Genomic DNA, 18,854 nt, shown 5'->3' with positions numbered 1-18,854 from the left:
AAGGAGTTTAAAATATAATCTTGGTGTCTTGTTTAGTGCCACAATCGACAGAAAACAGTCTCCAATTTGATATTTTAACACATACCCGCTGCCATTGCCAAACAAAAACACTGTCGACAGCTGTAGTTAAACACAATAAAACGAGCGAACTGAACAGAAACGATCATCAAAATGCTCACATTTCACTTCATAACATTTATGATTAAATAACGTCTTTTGTTGGTGTGGATTATTATTTGGGTATTTGTCTGAAAATATATTACGTATTCCCAAATCAGAAACTGGGGAACAAGGTTATTTTTCACATAGCATAAACTTTTGAATGCATATCGTATGCTAGCTAACTTTGTTCATTATACAACTGGCAGTTAACTATCGGCCAGAAACTTGACATAAAGGAAACTGTTTGTCATCTCTTTTTAGCTGTCACAAGTGCATTAGTATGAAGGCTCATGTTATGTGTCAGGTTTGTGTTCAAGTAAACACATTTGCTAACATTTGCCACTGTTAGTACACGCAGGCATCTATACATGAATACGCTCTCAGTTTATCTTTACTATAAACGGTTTCTCTGTCTGGTAGGTGTAGATGTCAGGCTACTTAACTGGAGGTAACCTTGTCAGTTCGTCCCAGGATCCATTGAGTGAGCATGTAAAGGTCCGTGCCAGGTTCCTTGTGTTAAACTTTTTCTAAATCAATCGCGGCCCTAGACAGTGAGTGACGTGTTAAAATTTAATGAGATTTTTTATAGTCGTTGTCAGAAAGTAAGCAAACAAATCATGTTACTAAGCATTATTAATGCGGTCAGGGGGATCTTTCTGCCTCCAACTGAGCTCCACCCACAAAAGCGTGTCACAATGTTTACTGTAAATACAGTTAAGGCGTCTCTATAGTCTATATATTAAACAGACAGTCTTCTAAAACTGGAATGACTGGTGTTGAAAAGAAGTTGCAAAATACTAAGTTTGTAGACTGTAGAATGGTTGGAATGATGTCCCAAATTCTACTTTGTCACACAAAGCTTGCCTAAATGTGTGAAGGGATATGTGTGTTTGTGTTTCAAGAGTGTGTGTGTGTATATATATAATTCAAAAAAAAAATTTATATAGAACTTTCATTGTTGCAAAGCCACTTTAAATACATTATTGTTAATAGTACATTATAATAATAATAGAAATAATTATATAAAATCTGAATATATAGTTATAACTACTCAATATATTAATGTTAGTCAAAGGCCTCATTTTTGCCTGTTTTCGTGATTGGTTCCCCGCTTAGAGTGTGTGAAGATGTCCCACCCATACCATATCAGTGAGTTACACTCCTCAAGCTGTTCAATTCTATTCAAGTTTATTTATATAGCGCTTTTCACAATGTGTTAAACACAGCACAGTGCATGGTGTTTATAGAAGAAGCAAGATCATTCTATTAAATAATATCTAATTAATAAATAAATAAATGCAGTCTCCTGGTGAGCAAGCCAACACTGCCCTGCTGTGGCGAGGAACCCAAACTCCAATGATTGATTAATGGAGAAAAAAACTTTGGGAGAAACCAGGCTCAGCCGGGACGGCCAGATCCCCTATAATGTGTCATAGCTGCACTCAGTGACCACGACCAAAAGCCACCGTGCAAATAACCACGAGGAAGAGGGATAGAGAGCGTGATGGGTTGTAATGTGATAAAAGCTCAGTTAAGTAAGTAGGGACTAAACCGTTTAAAGCTTTGTATGTAATTAAAATAATTTCAAAATCAATACGATACTTAATGGGTAGCCAGTAAAGCGATGATAAAACTGGGGTTATGTGATCGTATTTTCTTGACCTGGTAAGAATTGCTGTTGTGACCTGGTAAGAAAAGCTGTTGTGATTGGTTGGTCCCCCTCTCAGTAACAAGCAATAAACAGTAACAATGGCAACACAAAAGGTAACAACTTCACTTCATCAATTAAAAACATGCGGAGTTCTGCTAGTGCATACGCAAACGTCATCTTTGTTAGAGATTGCGTTTTTTTCTACTATGGCGAGGGAAATTACACTGAACTTCAGAGGACGTTTCATAGAAGTGTTTAAGACTGAGGTATGTGCACACAGACACAATATCAGTGTATTACACAGAACAGCTTTCACAGCCGATGTTAAAGTCATGGAAGCTGTTATTTGACCGAGAATGTGTGCAGCTGAAATCTTATTACTAGCTGTAGGACTGTGATGAAAGTGAAAGTAGTTTAGCGCGTAGCTCAGTCAAATGTTTGCGATCTCTGACAACCAAATATTACTCCAGAGGCTCTTCAACTTCTCTAAGGAAGATCTCGCCCCTTTTTTGGCGTATTCCTTTGGTCGGAGGTTATTAAAAGCACTCAGAATAGTGACATCATGTACCCGGGAAGTAGAGGGTTGTAGTCCGATCCAGCCGTTCTCTGTAGTACTTGAAAAGCATATTCTTTCAAAGACAATATCTCTCTTGGCACTGAACTTCGAACTTTATCATTTTGCAGGTATTATTTACGGTCTAACAGCGACATTAAACACTAACTAATGTTTGAAAAATGGGATCGCGGGGATCTTGCTCCTTAAGTCTGATATATAAATCCAAATTTTTATATATAGATGAATTTTTACACATCGTTTTTATCATATTTTTTAATTGACTGCCCTATTATTTTTTAAAGAAATTATTCAGAATGAATATTTATACAACAGCCTATTTGCTGTTTTGGTATCTGTAGATCTTGTACTCTTTCAGAAGATGGTTAACTGCACCCCCTACTGTATAACAGCGAAAACATCTTGTCAGTTGTGGGGAAAGAGTTAAAACCACACAGGTCCATTCCCATCATCATAATCTCAAACATGCTTGATGTTGTCGGAAGGTCAAACCATTATCTTAAGAGGGAATTAAGTCACAGGGGATGTTGAGTCTTCACTTAGACTGGCCACTACAACAAATGCCTCGGATTCCCCCATTCAATTGTAATCTTAAAATCTTAAAAAATGCCAGCTTTATGAGCACTGGCACTACTGGATAAAGATCTGGACTAATCCCTAAATGGCTGCAGGTCCTGTAGGAGTCTTGCATTGGACAACCTGACATAAATTGGCCAGGAATTAGGGTTAGTCTGCCATGAACTAATACCATTGAGTACATCCCTTGCTCTTGGTATTTTACCTGCTCTACGTAAGTATACTGAAAGTCACTTTAAATAGTGAAAGGTGTGTCTTTGTAGACTCTCCTACATCCTAAGACTCTAGGCCTATGAGTAGTTTTAAAGATTAATATTCAAGCAAATTATCAGATATCATCAGTTTAACCAGTAGGTCAATCCATTCTTTCATTGGGGTACCTTTATACTTTTGGCCTTTCTTTTCTTTGAGGTTTTTGAGGTTGGACACCCAAGATGGATGAAATAATTCCAGATTTAACAAGTAAATAATTAAAGTTCCAGATGTGTATGCAGTGTGGTGCTTTCTATCCATTACAAGTACATGTCCAGATGTGTTGAGAGTTTTCAGGCAGTGTTCCTTCATTGAAGAAATCTCTGATAGAGAGCAGCCACCCCATAGCTCCAGCAGTCTGACGCACTCATTCTGGCAAGTGTGACTAACGCCTGCTGTTTCAAGAATAGAGAAAGAACCTGTGGAAATTCTGGTAGCAAGCGGCAGTATCGTCTGACGACCACAGGCCCAAGAGAAACATTTTCAACTTTTCACTTGTTTGCTCTCTGTTTTTAGCAGAACACGTTTCCTACACATATGGAAAGCACACATAGAATGCATATCAGTCCCCAGCACCATTTCTCATTTCCACTGTCAACACTATTGGTCCTATTTGTCACAACCGTTTGACATTGACCATATGTTTTGCCGGCTGCTGAATATTTATTTTTCATTCAGTGATAGATGTAATCCGTCATAAACGGGTTTCTGGCCGCTGTGCACGGTTCTACTTGTGGTTGCGATAAAACAGCACTTGGCAGTACTTCAGCAACTGTATGTTACAGTTTTGTCACATTTTGTTTTACAATCATCTGGATTTTTTTGCTTACATCCATACAGGTATGTTTCCTGTGCACTTGGCTGCCCATATGAGGGACAAGTAAAACCATCCCAAGTCACGAAGGTATTGCAAGAGCTCCATCAAATCCTATATTTGATTTGTTCAATGTTAAACCTGCAGACAAGACATTTTAAATCTTTATATTTAAATTGAATAGCGCTTAAATTAGGAACTGTGTGTGCTTTAGTAGAACATTACAAAACATTGAAGTATCATAAAAGTAATCTGAGACAATTAATCAAAGTATTCTTTTGTAGCCGCTCTTCCTCCTTAATCCCAGGAAGCCCTTATTACGATGCTTGCATGAAAACCTGCATGATGCTGTAACACTGCCGGCCTGTCTGATGCTCAGAATAAGCTCTCTGTGTGCACAACTTCATCTTGTTTATGTTTCCCCGGGCAATGGTGTTTTCATTACTTTTCTCTCTTCCGGCCCAGGTGGCGAAGCGGTTGTTTGAGCTGGGCTGTTATGAGGTGTCCTTGGGGGACACGATCGGCGTAGGCACTGCGGGCTCCATGGCCAAGATGCTGAGTGATGTCTTGACAGGGGTGCCCGTAAGTGCACTGGCGGTGCACTGCCATGACACCTATGGTCAAGCACTGGCCAATATTCTCATTGCTTTGCAGGTAAGGGCTATTGTGTTATTTTATTAAAGTAAATGTTAGAATTAATTGTTATATTAGAAATATTAGAACTGAACATCTGCTTGAATACCTCACATGAAATACCTCAAAGGCTCCACCCACCAGGAAGTGTCCAAATAAAAACCTTAATTGTCTAATTAACCTGTCATTCTAAAAAGATGCTACCATGTATTTGCATTGTTTAAGGATTTACTGGAAACTTAGAAAGCTGTGAGGGTTGGATTTATAATGCTTTTAAATGTCAAGGAATCATTACTGATGGCTTCGAGATTTATTAATTTAGCAGATCTAAAGTGAGTTAAAAACATTTTCTGTCAAGAGCCAACACAAAACGCATGACACAATGCTACATTTACACGTAGGAATGGAGTTGATGCTAGAGGAGAGGACTGCTTATAAATGTTACATGTTTTAAAAGGTTAAAAAATGAAAGATTAAGGATAAGTGAATGTTTCTAAAAGCAATTTGCGATGGAACTACCAGAAAGTAAATGGGTACACACACATGTAGGAATGAAATTTCAGTGACTGTCCTGAAGGCCAGTGTCAGAGCCCTACATCTGATACATCTGATTATTTACAGACAACCTGTGCAGTGAGATCCCTACATCTGATAAGTGTCAGAGCCCTACATCTGATACATGAGATTATTTACAGACAACCTGTGCAGTGAGATCAGGAGGGGAATGAGTAGTGCCATCCCAATATACCTAAGTGTGTACTGATTTTGTTAAAGGAAAGCATATACATTTGAGTGCGTAGCAGGAGTATACAATTACAAGAACATGTAAGTCACATGCATAATAATATAACTATTTTATTTTCGTTTAACAGTGTGTTTTTCTGTACAGTTGCATTGCAACAGTGTGAAAAACACTATTAGGAATAAACTTGCCTAGACAAGTACTCCTTGCTTTTTAGCTTTTAAGCTTTTTAGCATTTCTTTTATCATTTTTTTCAATTCCAAGGTTAAGGCTATGAAATTTAGCGGCATCTAGTGGTGAGGTTGCAAATTGCAGCCAACGGCTCTCTTCACCCTTCCTTTCGAAGCACTATGGATGCAGACAGAGCACTAGGATGTCATCACGTTTTTGCTTCTTTGCCGAACACGATAACATATTTAGAAAAATATTACACATAGGAATGTTTGCAATGAATTTATTCAATTCAGTAAAGCATCATTTGGTATTTAATTTTATTAATCCTATGTAGCCTCACTAAACTCCACCCTCTCACAGTGAGTTGTGGGTAATATCAGCTGTTTGTGTGTTCAGGGATCATGTGGATGCTTCGAGAATACATTTCAACATAGCATGATTTGGGACACACTAATTCTAATTTCTAATAATATTTAGGACAGATAGTATGCAAATTCTGATGCCGAGATTATTTTTTTGTATAAGTATGTATCACTTACAATTCTAGAAGTATTGTAGTATAGTAGGTGGAATTTTGATGTGTTATAATTGGTTGCATATACGTTTTTCAGTTTGGTCCTCATGAGAGCACCTGGAGATTTGGTTTGGTGCTCACACTGCATATATTGTGAACAATTAAATGTTTAGTATTAAATAAAAGTAAATCAAAAATAATGTATTTTAAAAAGTAGTTACTTTTTAAATAAATAATAAAGTGCGATAATAGTATATTTATTTTATTTTACACAATAATTTATACTATTAATATTTTTTTTGGGCACCGTGGTGCAGAGCTAGACATTCGTAGAGGTTGCGCGTGCCGCTCGCTTCTCTTGTAACGAAAGCAGAAACGATATTGGTGGAGATATACTCATAATTTAGTCCCTGGACCTCTTTCGCTACCCATCTCTATGAACCACACATCACTAGTTATGTTAAAGTATTTTATACGTTGAATGCACAACCACTTATGTGCATCCCTGGTTAAAAAATGAAAACAGAAACCAGTAGTTCACAAATTGTTACCTCATACCTCATCTGCACCAACATCCCTCAAGGGAACACTAAAACAGTTACTGAACAACCCTCCAAAAGTAAGTAATAGTGAATAAACATTTTCTGTACTTTCAAGTACAACCAGCCACACAGAATACTACCCAGAGCACAAAAACCAACACAACATTGTTGAACGTATTTGAATGTGTTAAATGCTGAATGCTTATGAAACAGTGCCTTCCTGTGGTTTAAATTTGCACAGACGCGGTTCAGAAATAATACGGCTTTATCAGCTATCCAGGGCGCATTATCAGCTATCCAGGGCTCTTCATAAAGCTGCTCTCGGTTTGTCTTTGCTTGTTGAGCACCAATGTTCTTTGGGGGTTGGGCGGGTCAGCAGATGTGCAGGGGTGGACACAAAGGCTTACCTATTAGATGTCTGTTTCATATGACAGTGGCTTGGCCCTTGACAAAACCCATGAGAAGGAGGCTAGAGCGGGGCCCTCGGGGGCTTTAACTCATCTGTCGCTAGGGCCGTTGAACTCTTGTGACAATGCTGCGTTTAAAGGGCAAGAGGAAAATTATCCTTTCATCACTCGCTACTAAACAGAGGGAGACTGGGAAAAAGGAAAACACTGTGCTCTAGTATATTACATCCTGTGCTCCCATCCCTTTATAGCCCTGTCTGTCTGTTTATCCATCTCTTTTCAGCTGAAACCCTAACTGTGATATGTCCTCTATGAAAATGTAAATGTAAATGGCCATGAAGTTTACCCCCTGAGAATAATGCGACATGCGAGGGGGAGGGGGGGTTATGATGGGGCGGTGTTGTTAGAACCGTATAATAGACCATAGAGACCGCACAATATGAGTGCAACTGCAAAGTTATTCACGTAAAACTGAAGTAATCCAGAACCATCATCGTCCAAAATTTCCTTTCTAATCATTAACAGAAATGGGTACTTCATCATTTCTGTTTTCCTCTTTTTTTACAAACACACTTTTTTCCAAAGCTAATTACATTGTACAGGGCTTAGTCCCAATGAATAAGAAACTCAAGGGAATGCAACTATGAAACGCTTGCGTGGGATGCTTTGCTAAAGATGATTTAATTAGCTTTTATTATTTTGAAATGTAACTGTACTACACTGTAAAAAGGAAACATTTGTGTTTGTTGGATTTATAAAACCAGTGGTACTTAATGTGGTTCCTCATGACCCCCCGCTTTGCATATTTTGTATATCATCCCTTAGGAGGTTTGTTCAATACGACATTAAATGCCCTGTGGTGTGAACATCAATGGATATTCTGTCATGATTCCAATTCAAAAGGAGCGTATTTTAAAGCTCAAGGGTATGAAAGTTCACAAGACATAGCCAAATCTCATGATTACAGTTGAATAACCCTTGACATTTCCGGAGTAAGTTATGTCTGTGTGAAGATGCTTCAGGCTGCTTTACGGGGACACAAGAAAGTGCAAATAATGTATGGAATTTATTAACAAAATGAAACTATACTTAAGACAAACAAGAACGCATGAATTTGATTTTGATTTTGTTTTTGTGTTTTCCGAATTGTAGTTTTGAAATGTACTCAAAATTCTCATTTACTCAAATATTTCACTTTCAGCCATCTTATAATTTCCTTTTAAGGTAGCTATGTTTTGATCGTTTACTTGCATCAGATCCATTTAGAGAGATAGTTGCATCAACTTCATAGACTCCAATGGAACATTTTTTTCCACAGCGGACATCTTCTGCTCAGCAGCCATCTTGTTTTTCTCGTCCGACTCAGCTGTAAGGTAGGTTGAAAGTTTGTTTTAATTATATATATATGTAGCCGGTGGTAGTAGAATTTAAACCCAAATAAAGGTGTACTTTCCCTTTAAGAGCGCGGCCGCTGTAAATGACGCGATCAGAGTGCGATACAGGAAGAAAGATCTTGTGCGGTGTATGAGAGATTCGCGCAGTATATGAGAGACGATTGCACACATCTTATGTCCTCAATGATAATTTCATCATATTTGTGAGTTAATGAAGGGCTAAATATTTTATCTGATCCAACAGGTTAGGAGCCCTAGAGCAAAGGTGGGTGGCGCAACTAGCGGCTTTCGATTTAAACTCTCAATATCGACCTGGGCGGAGTAATCATGCCGCAGATGCATTATCTAGGCAGCCCTTGGCAGGGGAGCCTGTGGTGAACCCCGAAGATGTTGAGTTGCGTAACTATTTGTAACCTGATACGACGTGGGACTGCTCTTGATGCGGAAGTTATTCAATCTGGAGCAGAGAGGTGTGAAATACGGCAGATGCGTGCTGAGACAAGTGGACTTACCAGTACTGAAACCCAAGGAAGTACTCCCATGTGGCCTGGCTATTCTAAGGAGCAGTTGGTCTCGTTCCAGGCCCAGACCCAGCGCTGAAAGAATTCAGGATATTCTGGGATCAGAAACGTAAATCTGCAGGCATGGAAGTGAAAAACCTGTCGAAACCAGTACGATCTTTGTTGAAGCAGTGGAACCGATTCAGAGAGAAGGAGGGATTGTTGTATAGAGTAATTGAGGATGAGAGACATGGGGAGGGTCTTCAACTGTAAGTCCCCACCTGCTTAAGAATCCAAGTGCTGGAGAGTGTGCATGCTGGGATTGGACATCAGGGGATTGAAGGACCCTGCAACTGATGAAACAAAGATGTTACTGGGTGGGAATGTATGGGGACGTTGAGCAATGGATTAAGAATTGCCAGCGATGTGTTCTCATAAAAATGCCCAAGCCTAAAGTGTAACCACCAATGAAGGCATTGCTGGGTAGTCGCCCTCCGGAAGTGGTCGCTCTCGACTTCACCCTGCTGGAGCCAGCCCCTGAGGGAAGAGAAAACGTCTAAATCATCATCGACGTATTCACCAAGTTCACACAAGCCTTTGCCACATGGAATCAAAAAGCTGACACCACAGCTAAAGTTCTTTTGAGGGAGTGGTTCATGAAGTTCGGAGTTCCTGAGTACTTGCATTAGGACCAGGGCCGTAACTGAGGTGAATGAGGTGAATTGTGCAAGCTGTATGGGGTCAAGAAAAGCCGCACCAACACCCCATCATCCGACTGGGAACGCTGGGTGTTAGCGGTTTAATCGCACTCTTCAAGAGTTGCTTTGAACGCTTCGACCCGTATTGAAGAGACTGTGGCCTGAACATTTAGTAGAGCTAGTCTATGCATACAACGTTACTCCGCATTCAACGACTAGGTTTTCTCCATTCTTTTTGTTGTTTGGAGTGGACCCTCATCTGCCGGTGGATGCCTTAGTTGGAAGAGAATCACTCATGACTGGCTGAAAAGAAAGCAGATGGAAATTGCCAAAAAGAAGGTGTACTGTCCACCCATTGAGCTTGGCCAAATCGTATACCTGTGAAATCAACCTCTGGGACGGAATAAAATCCAAGACGCCTGGCATTCAACTCTGTATTGAGTGATTGAGATTCAGGGGACTACTCATAACGTGGAACCTGTGGAAGGAGGTCGCATCAGAAGAGTGAATCGGGTTGATCTCAGACCCAGTGTGGATCTCCCTGCTCCCTTGGCTCCTATAAGAAATGTCGAGTCTAATGTGGAAAGTGATGAGCAGTCCATGATGGATGACGAAAATGAGAGTTTTGATGCGGGAGTTTTGCTTGTGGAGTATCATGGCCCAAGTCAGGTTTAACACCTCCCAAGGTCTGAAGCCAGGGCTGAACAGGAAAGGAGTGCTCCCGAGATGTCTCTGTGTGATTATAGGGTTCCACCTGCCAAAGAGCCTGGGGAAATGTTCCATGAGCAAAGGGTGGTTCCGGTTTTGCCCACTCCTCAAAGGAGTACCAGATCTACCTGTACCAGGACCAGTTCAACATTCCAATCCTAACCATGAACCCCGATCAGCCCATAGTAACAATACTGTCTCTTAGGTACTAGCCAACTTGGGAACTTGGTGTTCTTCAGAGAAGCGGTTAAAGAGCTGAGGAATTTTTATGCTGTCACCGGGGACGTTGACAGTCGGCAGGGGAGAATGTAGCCAGGTGGAAGTAGAATTTAAACCAAACTAAAGGAGTACTTTCCCTTTAAGAGCGTGGCCGCTGTAATGACGCGATCAGAGTGCGATACAGGAAGAAAGACCTCGTGCATTTTATGAGAGACGATTGCAGACAATTTAAGTCATCAAAGGTAATATCATTACGTATGTGATTTAATGAAGGGCTAAATATTTAATCTGATTTCACAGAACATTTACATTTCGTCCGGTGTGTAACCCGTATATTTTCTGGGTAGGATATGTTATGATCTGTGTTGCATGTCATTACACGTGACAAGTGTCACGTATTCTCTGCGAAATAGAATTAGGTAAATTTCAGATGTAATGTGAATGTGTATGATATCTTTGAATATTAGTTGTATGTGATATTTGATTACTGTGTTAAAGTTTACATGAGGAAAATACTGATTTAAGGTTTGTGCTTATGTGTAGGGTGCCACTACCGTATTTTTTTTTACTCTGAAGTGCGGTATTTCTAACCTCTGTACAAATTGCACCGTTGTGGAAAATGCTCTCTTTGTTTAAGTTTTGTATTTCCGTTTTTTCCGAATCGGCTGAAATCTTAATTTGAGATTTTTACATCGTTATAGTCACCCCGGCTGGTAAATTCGAGTGATGTCATACCTTTGGTTGTATACTGGTGACACTGTTAAATACACTTATGTTTTTGTTACAAAGATTCGGTACAGATTTAATTTAGTTAATACAAAGAAAATAAAGTAAGACATTATAAACGCGAGTCAGTGTCAGTTGGTTTTATTTGTTACCTCGCAACATATATTCGACAATGAAACGTTTGGGGTCCGTGTATCATCTGATCATTTGATTATTCCAATCAATACAATAAACGGGAAAAGAAAAAAACTGTCGATATTTCGTTTTTCCGTTTTTCTGTATGCACAATTTTTTTTAAAAACGATGGTTTTCTTCTTATTTCATCTTAAAACGGGAAATCCAATAAATGCATAAACCAAAACGAAATAACGACCCGAAATACTGTTTTTTCATTTTGGGGTAATTTCGCACGGACTTCTGGTCGTGCACGCTTTGCGCATGCGCGTTATGTTAGCGCGGCATCACGCTCTTCACGAATGAGATCGACCAGTTATAATTAACATGTCTTTAGCTGTACATGGTTCATATTCATGAAGTGTTTATAAATAATGTGACATATCACGAGATGTCGGAAAAAGAGGCCATATGCTCTCTGGGGAACACTGCAACATAATATGGGCCTGTACAGGCTCTGGCATGTTACCTAAAAACAGTAGCCTAATGCAAGCAAAATCTGCATAAATTATTCACTAGATAGGCATATGACTGCAATCATTTGTCAGTTCATAGGTTAATTTAGCTAAAGTTGATGTAATGTAATGCAAATGACTACACAAAAACCTCACAGTTTCAACACAAACTGAACAATTTTGTGAATTACTCTATAGCAGAACTGTAGTTTTTGCTGGAGGAACCTAATGAATTCGGTTGAGTGACGTTACGGGGGGAGGGGCTGTTCGCGTCACATTACTTCTAAATTACAACCGTAATGTATGGATTTACGCCTTTGGTGCTAGAAAGCTGTGACTAACTGTTCACTTAAATGTAACATATTAAAATCAATAATACTGACAAACTTCGACTGTATAAGCTCTGGAATGTATTGTATGTGAACGTCAGGCATTGTCCAATATTATATTTTTGAGATATATTTCACCTTCATGTCCAGTGTGACTCTTTTAACTGGAGTGAAAAGTACAAACGAAGCAAATGTAAATGCATCCATTTCGAGTTACGCAAGATCGCATTGCCCTTGTCCCTGTTACTCCACCCTTACCCACATACTAACCCTAACCTAACTCATAAAAACTACATATGATTGTTAAACTTGCTAAAAAACAGAATTGCGTGCTGACGTCAGACTGGAAACACCAAGGATTTAATGAGAGCCGATCCCGGTAAACGTCTGTGCATTGCGCAAATCGTGTGCGCGCAGAAGTCCGTGCGAAATTACCCCAAAATTAAAAAACAGTATTTCGTGTCGTTATTTCGTTTTGGTTTATGTATTTATTGGATTTCCCGTTTCAAGATGAAATAAGAAGAAAAACATAGTTTTCCCCAAAAGTTGTGCATACAGAAAAACGAAAAAACGAAATATCGACAGTTTTTTTCTTTTCCCGTTTGTTGTATTGAATGGAATAATCAAATGATCAGATGATACACGGACCGTTTGGACACCTCTTTCACGTTGTTTGTTAACAATTTGCGGGTCCTTACGTTTGTGATCTACTTACCATTAATGGTAAAAGTTACTTTATTAGATATTTTCTATAAAACTGGATGTTGTATTTACTCATTTGTTTTGGGGAAATGTATTCAGTTTGCACGTTGGGAGTATGTTATGGGATTAGAATCCCGCCACAAGTATTGCAGGCATATTTAAAAGTATAATAAGCGTAAATCAAAAAATTGAAACCGTGAAACAGAACTTTAAACATATTTTAAATGATATTGGACAAAATTAATATATAAAGACAAAGTTGTTCAAATCGCAACCAAAATAATGTTCTCCTTGGTTGTTTTACTCATTTTCGTGTCCTTTGATATTTTCTGCTAATATTTAAACTTTTTCTACGCTTACGTTATTTTTTCCCTTGCTTGGTTTTCCACGTTCTGCGCTTGCATTTCCAAATACTGCAGTTCTAGTTTCATGGTAATTAGGGCGGGCTTTTGCGTCACCATTGGTCCACTAGTTCTAGATTGACAGCTCCTCTAGCCAATCAGTCGAAGATGGTGTTGACGTCACTAAATACGCGACTCAAGGCATATCCTTGGAGGTGGACTATAACCGTCATCTGCAAATCCCGGACAAGGTCCACAGGTAATTGAACATAATACTATCATTACTGAGTGTCAGATACACTTCTGTTATGAATATGCTCTGCCCGGTTTGCAGCGTCTTATCTCACAGTAGTGTATTAAATCAGTAATAAGTGCTAATTGAACGTAGTGTCACCGGGGAACAGATGTGTTTTGTCAGTTTTGTGAATTTTGCTCCAATGCAAGGAATTATATCAACTAGTGTGTACATAGGAAACGATTTAAACATTTAAAACGGTCTTTCTTAATAGACAAAGTGTGTAAAAGAGATGGACATTGTTTAAAGCAGAATCTTAACCCAATCAGCTTTGAAACCAGGTGTTCATGTTATGATTAAAAATGCACAGAACAATGCAAACTTCAACTTGTATATTTTTTATCCTAGGACCTTTTGGAGCAAGACAGCGCTTGAGGACTTATTGGAAGAGCAAAAACACTAGAGTAACAGTCCCTCATGTGGATGGAGTGTACGTTATCATGATATGGCTCAGTTCATGACAACCAATCTTACATTTCAGAGATATTTACTTATTTCAATTTTGTGACGCAGTCCGTTGCAACTTGAATCTTAAAGCATCAGACTATTATTAATGTAATTTGTGTTATTTTTATGTCATTTAACACCCTTATAAAGGTGATTAAAAAAGCAAACATCACTACAGGAACGTAATGAGACTGGTTTAATAGAGTACTTTAATTCAATATACTTAAAACAATAATAAAATTAGAAAAATTATTACAGCCGCAACATAATTGTCTTTTTTGGTGGTTCAAAAGTTCACATTTGTCCATTCAAGTTATCCAGACAAGTTTAATCAATCAATGTTTGTAAAAAAGTTTCAACTTTGTCTGTTAGCTTTCTGAAACTGTTGGTCATGACACAACAACATTGATCCGAGTTCAAGTTTTAGTTAGCAGGTTGTTTTTACTGATATGTATGGATTCACTGATCCTATCCACTCAATAAATGTTGAAATGAGTTATTGACAATCTTAAATTGATGGTCATGCACTTGTATTAGATGGCGCCATTCATGCTGTTCTGATGAGGAAAGTCATATCTTCGATAGCCTTCTAGTCTTTTTAGATGCAGTATACGTTGCAAAGTCCATCTCCATGTTTCTTGAAGGAAATTTTTAAGTAGCTTATGATCTTCCGTTTTTCAAAAGCTGTGGAACTCACTCTTGCACTAATTTCAGGAGAAACGTGGCTGAGGGCGTAGTCAACATCGTGCTGGATAAAATGCAAAAAGCAAGTCGACAGAATTACAAACGTGTTCAAAAAAGACAATGCTGGTAAAGAAATGTAACTTACTGTGTTGTCTCTTGCAGAGATCCTTTCCATTAAGGGGTGTCCAAAGTCAGTCCTTAGTGGATGTGGATGTCTTGATGCAAGAGGCCTAGCACTGATGCAACTCAAAATGTTACATGGGGAACAACTGCTCTCCTAGAGAAAAACAAGTGACATGAATCATACAAAGCAAAACTAATAATAAATATCTTTTGAATGTGTTTTAGTTGTAACAAGTGTTGTAAACAATTTGAGCACAAGACTGCAACTTAAATTAAAATGGGTCTAATTATGAAACCATTGCAATAACATTTAAATGGCAGTTACCCTGGATAACGTTTATTACCGATAGATGGTTAGCAGCCAGAATGTCTCAACAGTAGTCAACTAATGTTACCTTCACCCAGAAAAGCGTGAGAAAAGACGCTAACGTTACACGATGTGCTCGTCTAAATGAGTTAAGCTGCGAATGGCATAATCATAGTTATGAGGTAGCAGCACACGCATTTACACAAATTCAGTCTTCACTCAGAGTACTTAAAACAGATATAAGAAGTGTGTCTGACACTCAATAATGATATAATTAAGTTCAATTGTGTTCATAAATGTTTAAATCGTTTCCTATGTACACACTAGTTGATATAATTCCTTGCATTGGAGCAAAATTCACAAAACTGACAAAACACATCTGTTCCCCGGTAACACTACGTTCAATTAGCACTTATTACTGATTTAATACACTACTATGAGATAAGACGCTGAATCATGTGCTCGTCTAAATGAGTTAAGATTCGCATGGCATTATCACTGTCACGAGCTAGCAACATCATCACATTTACAACAATGCAGTATTCATTACTAAATACAAAGCCAATAATATTAAATAACTTAATAAAGTAACTGTAAACTATAGCAACTATAAACTATATTTATTAAACTATAAACCCAGCTAACGGGACACATGTATGTTAACTTATCGGACTATATGGTGGAATCGGATATCAAATTACTTGGTAAACCGGGCAGAGCATATTCATAACAGAAGTGTATCTGACACTCAGTAATGATATTATTATGTTCAATTACCTGTGGACCTTGTCCGGGATTTGCAGATGACGGTTATAATCCACCTCCAAGGATATGCCTTGAGTCGCGTATGAAGTGACGTCAACACCATCTTCGACTGATTGGCTAGAGGAGGAGCTGTCAATCTAGAACTAGTGGACCAATGGTGACGCAAAAGCCCGCCCTAATTACCATGAAACTAGAACTGCAGTTTTTGGAAATGCAAGCGCAGAACGTGGAAAACCAAGCGAGGGAAAAAATAACGTAAGCGTAGAAAAAGTTTAAATATTAGCAGAAAATATCAAAGGACAAAACAACAAAAAATATCAAAACAACCAAGGAGAACATTATTTTGGTTGCGATTTGAACAACTTTGTCTTTATATATTAATTTTGTCCAATATCATTTAAAATATGTTTAAAGTTCTGTTTCACGGTTTCAATTTTTTGATTTACGCTTATTATACTTTTAAATATGCCTGCAATACTTGTGGCGGGATTCTAATCCCATAGTATGTTTCTAAATTAAATCTGAAAAGCTGGGTGGAGAGCGCGTGGGTAGAGGCTCAAGGCTGAGAGGATTATAAGCGTTTAAAGACAGCTCCAATTTATTCATCTATTTGTTTGCCCAAAACGATGATCAAAGTCTCTAATGTTATCTTTAACGTTGTGTTTAACGTTAGCTCATTTTTCTAGCTTGAGTGGTTTTGCAATGTCCAGGAAACAATGTTACAGTTTTAGTTGAATAAAAACTACGTTTCAAAACTGTAAGTTAACGATTTCCACAGTCTGGATATTTTGAGGTAGAAATCTAATTACTTGATTTTGCCATAATATCGCAATTTACTGTTTTTCTCTCCTTATGACTTAAAGCTTTGTGATGCAGCTTAACAAGAACACTTTGATACTTGTTAAAACACTATATGTAACCCTGTCTGTGAAATCCAGGCTAACGTCTAATTAAGAAAGTGAAAGCATCACAATTTGACTTCAATGATTATTTTCAGTATAATTTTAATCCTCCTTACTGTTAATAGGGCTGTCACAGTTATTAAATAATTGTCTCATCACAATTAATTGAGATAACTGCAATTATTGTGAAATTTTCGAAAACAAGGGTGATCTACAGTATCTGCTGCATTTTACATCCACTGTCCTTGATCTTCACTCACTGTTACATTCAATTGACATTTCTCCATCATTTAAGTTGTATTAACTTTGTAATTTTTGTTGTTGTTGTTGTTGTTTTTGTTGATTTGTTTAGTTTCCAGACTTGCTGCATCTACAAAGCAAGACCCTCATATTTTACTGCTCAAGGCTCAAGTCTTCTCTGTTAAGGTTACTCTACAGTAAATACGATTAGTTATTTACAAACGTTTCACATTTCTAAAGTATTTAATTATTTTCTTTATTGAATAAATTATTTGTCATTAATAGTTATACTGTCAAAGACTTAAAACTAAAAAAATATTCTGCATAATTGCAATTATTTAATAGACAATTCCATGCCAGCAAAATAACATAACCGTGACAGCCCTATCTGCAAATATTGAAGATATCAAGTTTATAAAAGGAATTTATAAAAATGACTTTAGTCTGGTTTTACAACATTACACATAATCCAGTCTCAACTAGTGGTCCAGAGCACATTCGAGGCATAGAATGCCAGCTTCATGTTGCACGTGACACGTGAAGGAAAATATCTGGTCAGTTAACACTTTTTTCTTGATACATTATCTGCATTTTTTACATACACTACTTTTAAGATAACAAGGCGGATGCGATGGTGACCTTTAGCCGTTAACCATGGTGGAGTTTGATACTTAGAAACAAAGAACTTCGTGACCCATCTGTTGACATGGGATTGTCTTTGAGGGATTGAAGTTATAATTGGTTTGACTTAAACTACATCAGTTTTTTCCCTGATTCTGTGTATGATCCACATGATCAACCTGGATTATCTGAAATTTGTTCAAATAACTTTGAGGTTTTCCTGAAAGTACTTTTTAAACTTAATCCGCAAAATCTGCAAGATTTTAGAGTCAGTACAGTTCAGTGTAGTCTACTGAAAAGACTTTGAACTTCTGTGGTGTTAATGTTCGTAAACCTGATGTAGGTTTGTATTTTGTGTGTATTTCTAGTACGATTCTGTAATTGTATGTCCAATTTTATTGTTTGAGAAATTTTCAGTTACTTTTTTTGGATTAGAGAAAATAATTTTGTACAGCGAACAAGTGCTCTGGTTGTATATTATTTGTTTTTGCATATAAAATTGATGAAAAGTGTGGTCGGGGATAGAATTCCCAACAATAATCCCCATTCACAGACCAGTTTTGTCTTTGACAAAGAAATAGGGATCAAGAAGAGCAAAAACCAGACTAAGGTGGTTTGCTGGTCTCCCTGTATATCATTTAAACCGTTCTTGTCAATTTTCCATCCTTGGTGACCAAGTGCTTAATCCCCCTCTACAACCAACAAAGAAAGACCAGCCCAGTTATCTTAACAATTTTATGTACTTAAACTAACAAACTATTACTGGTGAATAAAATATGGACGTTAAAGCTTGTTTCACCATGTTCCAACATAGGATTGCTAATGTGAGCAATTACTGTATGTAGGCGTTATAATCACAAAGACTGAATAATTCTCATGCAACGTCACTAAACCAACAAGGTGTGTGGAAAAAGACAAAGTAGGCTGATTGTAGAATTCAGAAATGAAAAGGTTAAAATATAACTTTTATTTGTCAATACATTCATCATGGCTAAAAGTGGTTATTTAGATGCAAACAAAGACAACATTTTAAACTTGCACTCAATCAATAGGAAGTTTGGGATAGATCAGGTGAAATGCAGGCAGCAGTGGACAGTTTTAAACATGAATGTTGCTTAACGTCCTTGACAACAATGAAAATAGAGATGACCCAGGTTCCTGGATGTGAACCTGCACTGAGCTG

The 18,854-nt window shown here is 37.9% G+C and overlaps 1 protein-coding gene across 2 annotated transcripts in view; it reads left to right on the top strand.

Annotated features, from left to right (window-relative positions):
* hmgcll1 (3-hydroxymethyl-3-methylglutaryl-CoA lyase-like 1) overlaps nucleotides 1-18,854 on the top strand; it is a 69,347-nt gene that overhangs the window by 12,350 nt on the left and 38,143 nt on the right. For both annotated transcript variants that reach the window (XM_056760008.1, XM_056760007.1), the window contains 2 exons: nucleotides 4,056-4,119; nucleotides 4,495-4,683. In XM_056760008.1, coding sequence (XP_056615986.1) covers nucleotides 4,056-4,119; nucleotides 4,495-4,683 — 253 coding nt within the window. The remainder of the gene's footprint in view (nucleotides 1-4,055; nucleotides 4,120-4,494; nucleotides 4,684-18,854) is intronic.

The sequence above is a fragment of the Triplophysa dalaica genome, chromosome 11 (genome assembly GCF_015846415.1).
Source record: "Triplophysa dalaica isolate WHDGS20190420 chromosome 11, ASM1584641v1, whole genome shotgun sequence".
Lineage (NCBI taxonomy): Eukaryota > Metazoa > Chordata > Actinopteri > Cypriniformes > Nemacheilidae > Triplophysa > Triplophysa dalaica.
This window is presented reverse-complemented; position numbering and strand designations above follow the sequence as displayed.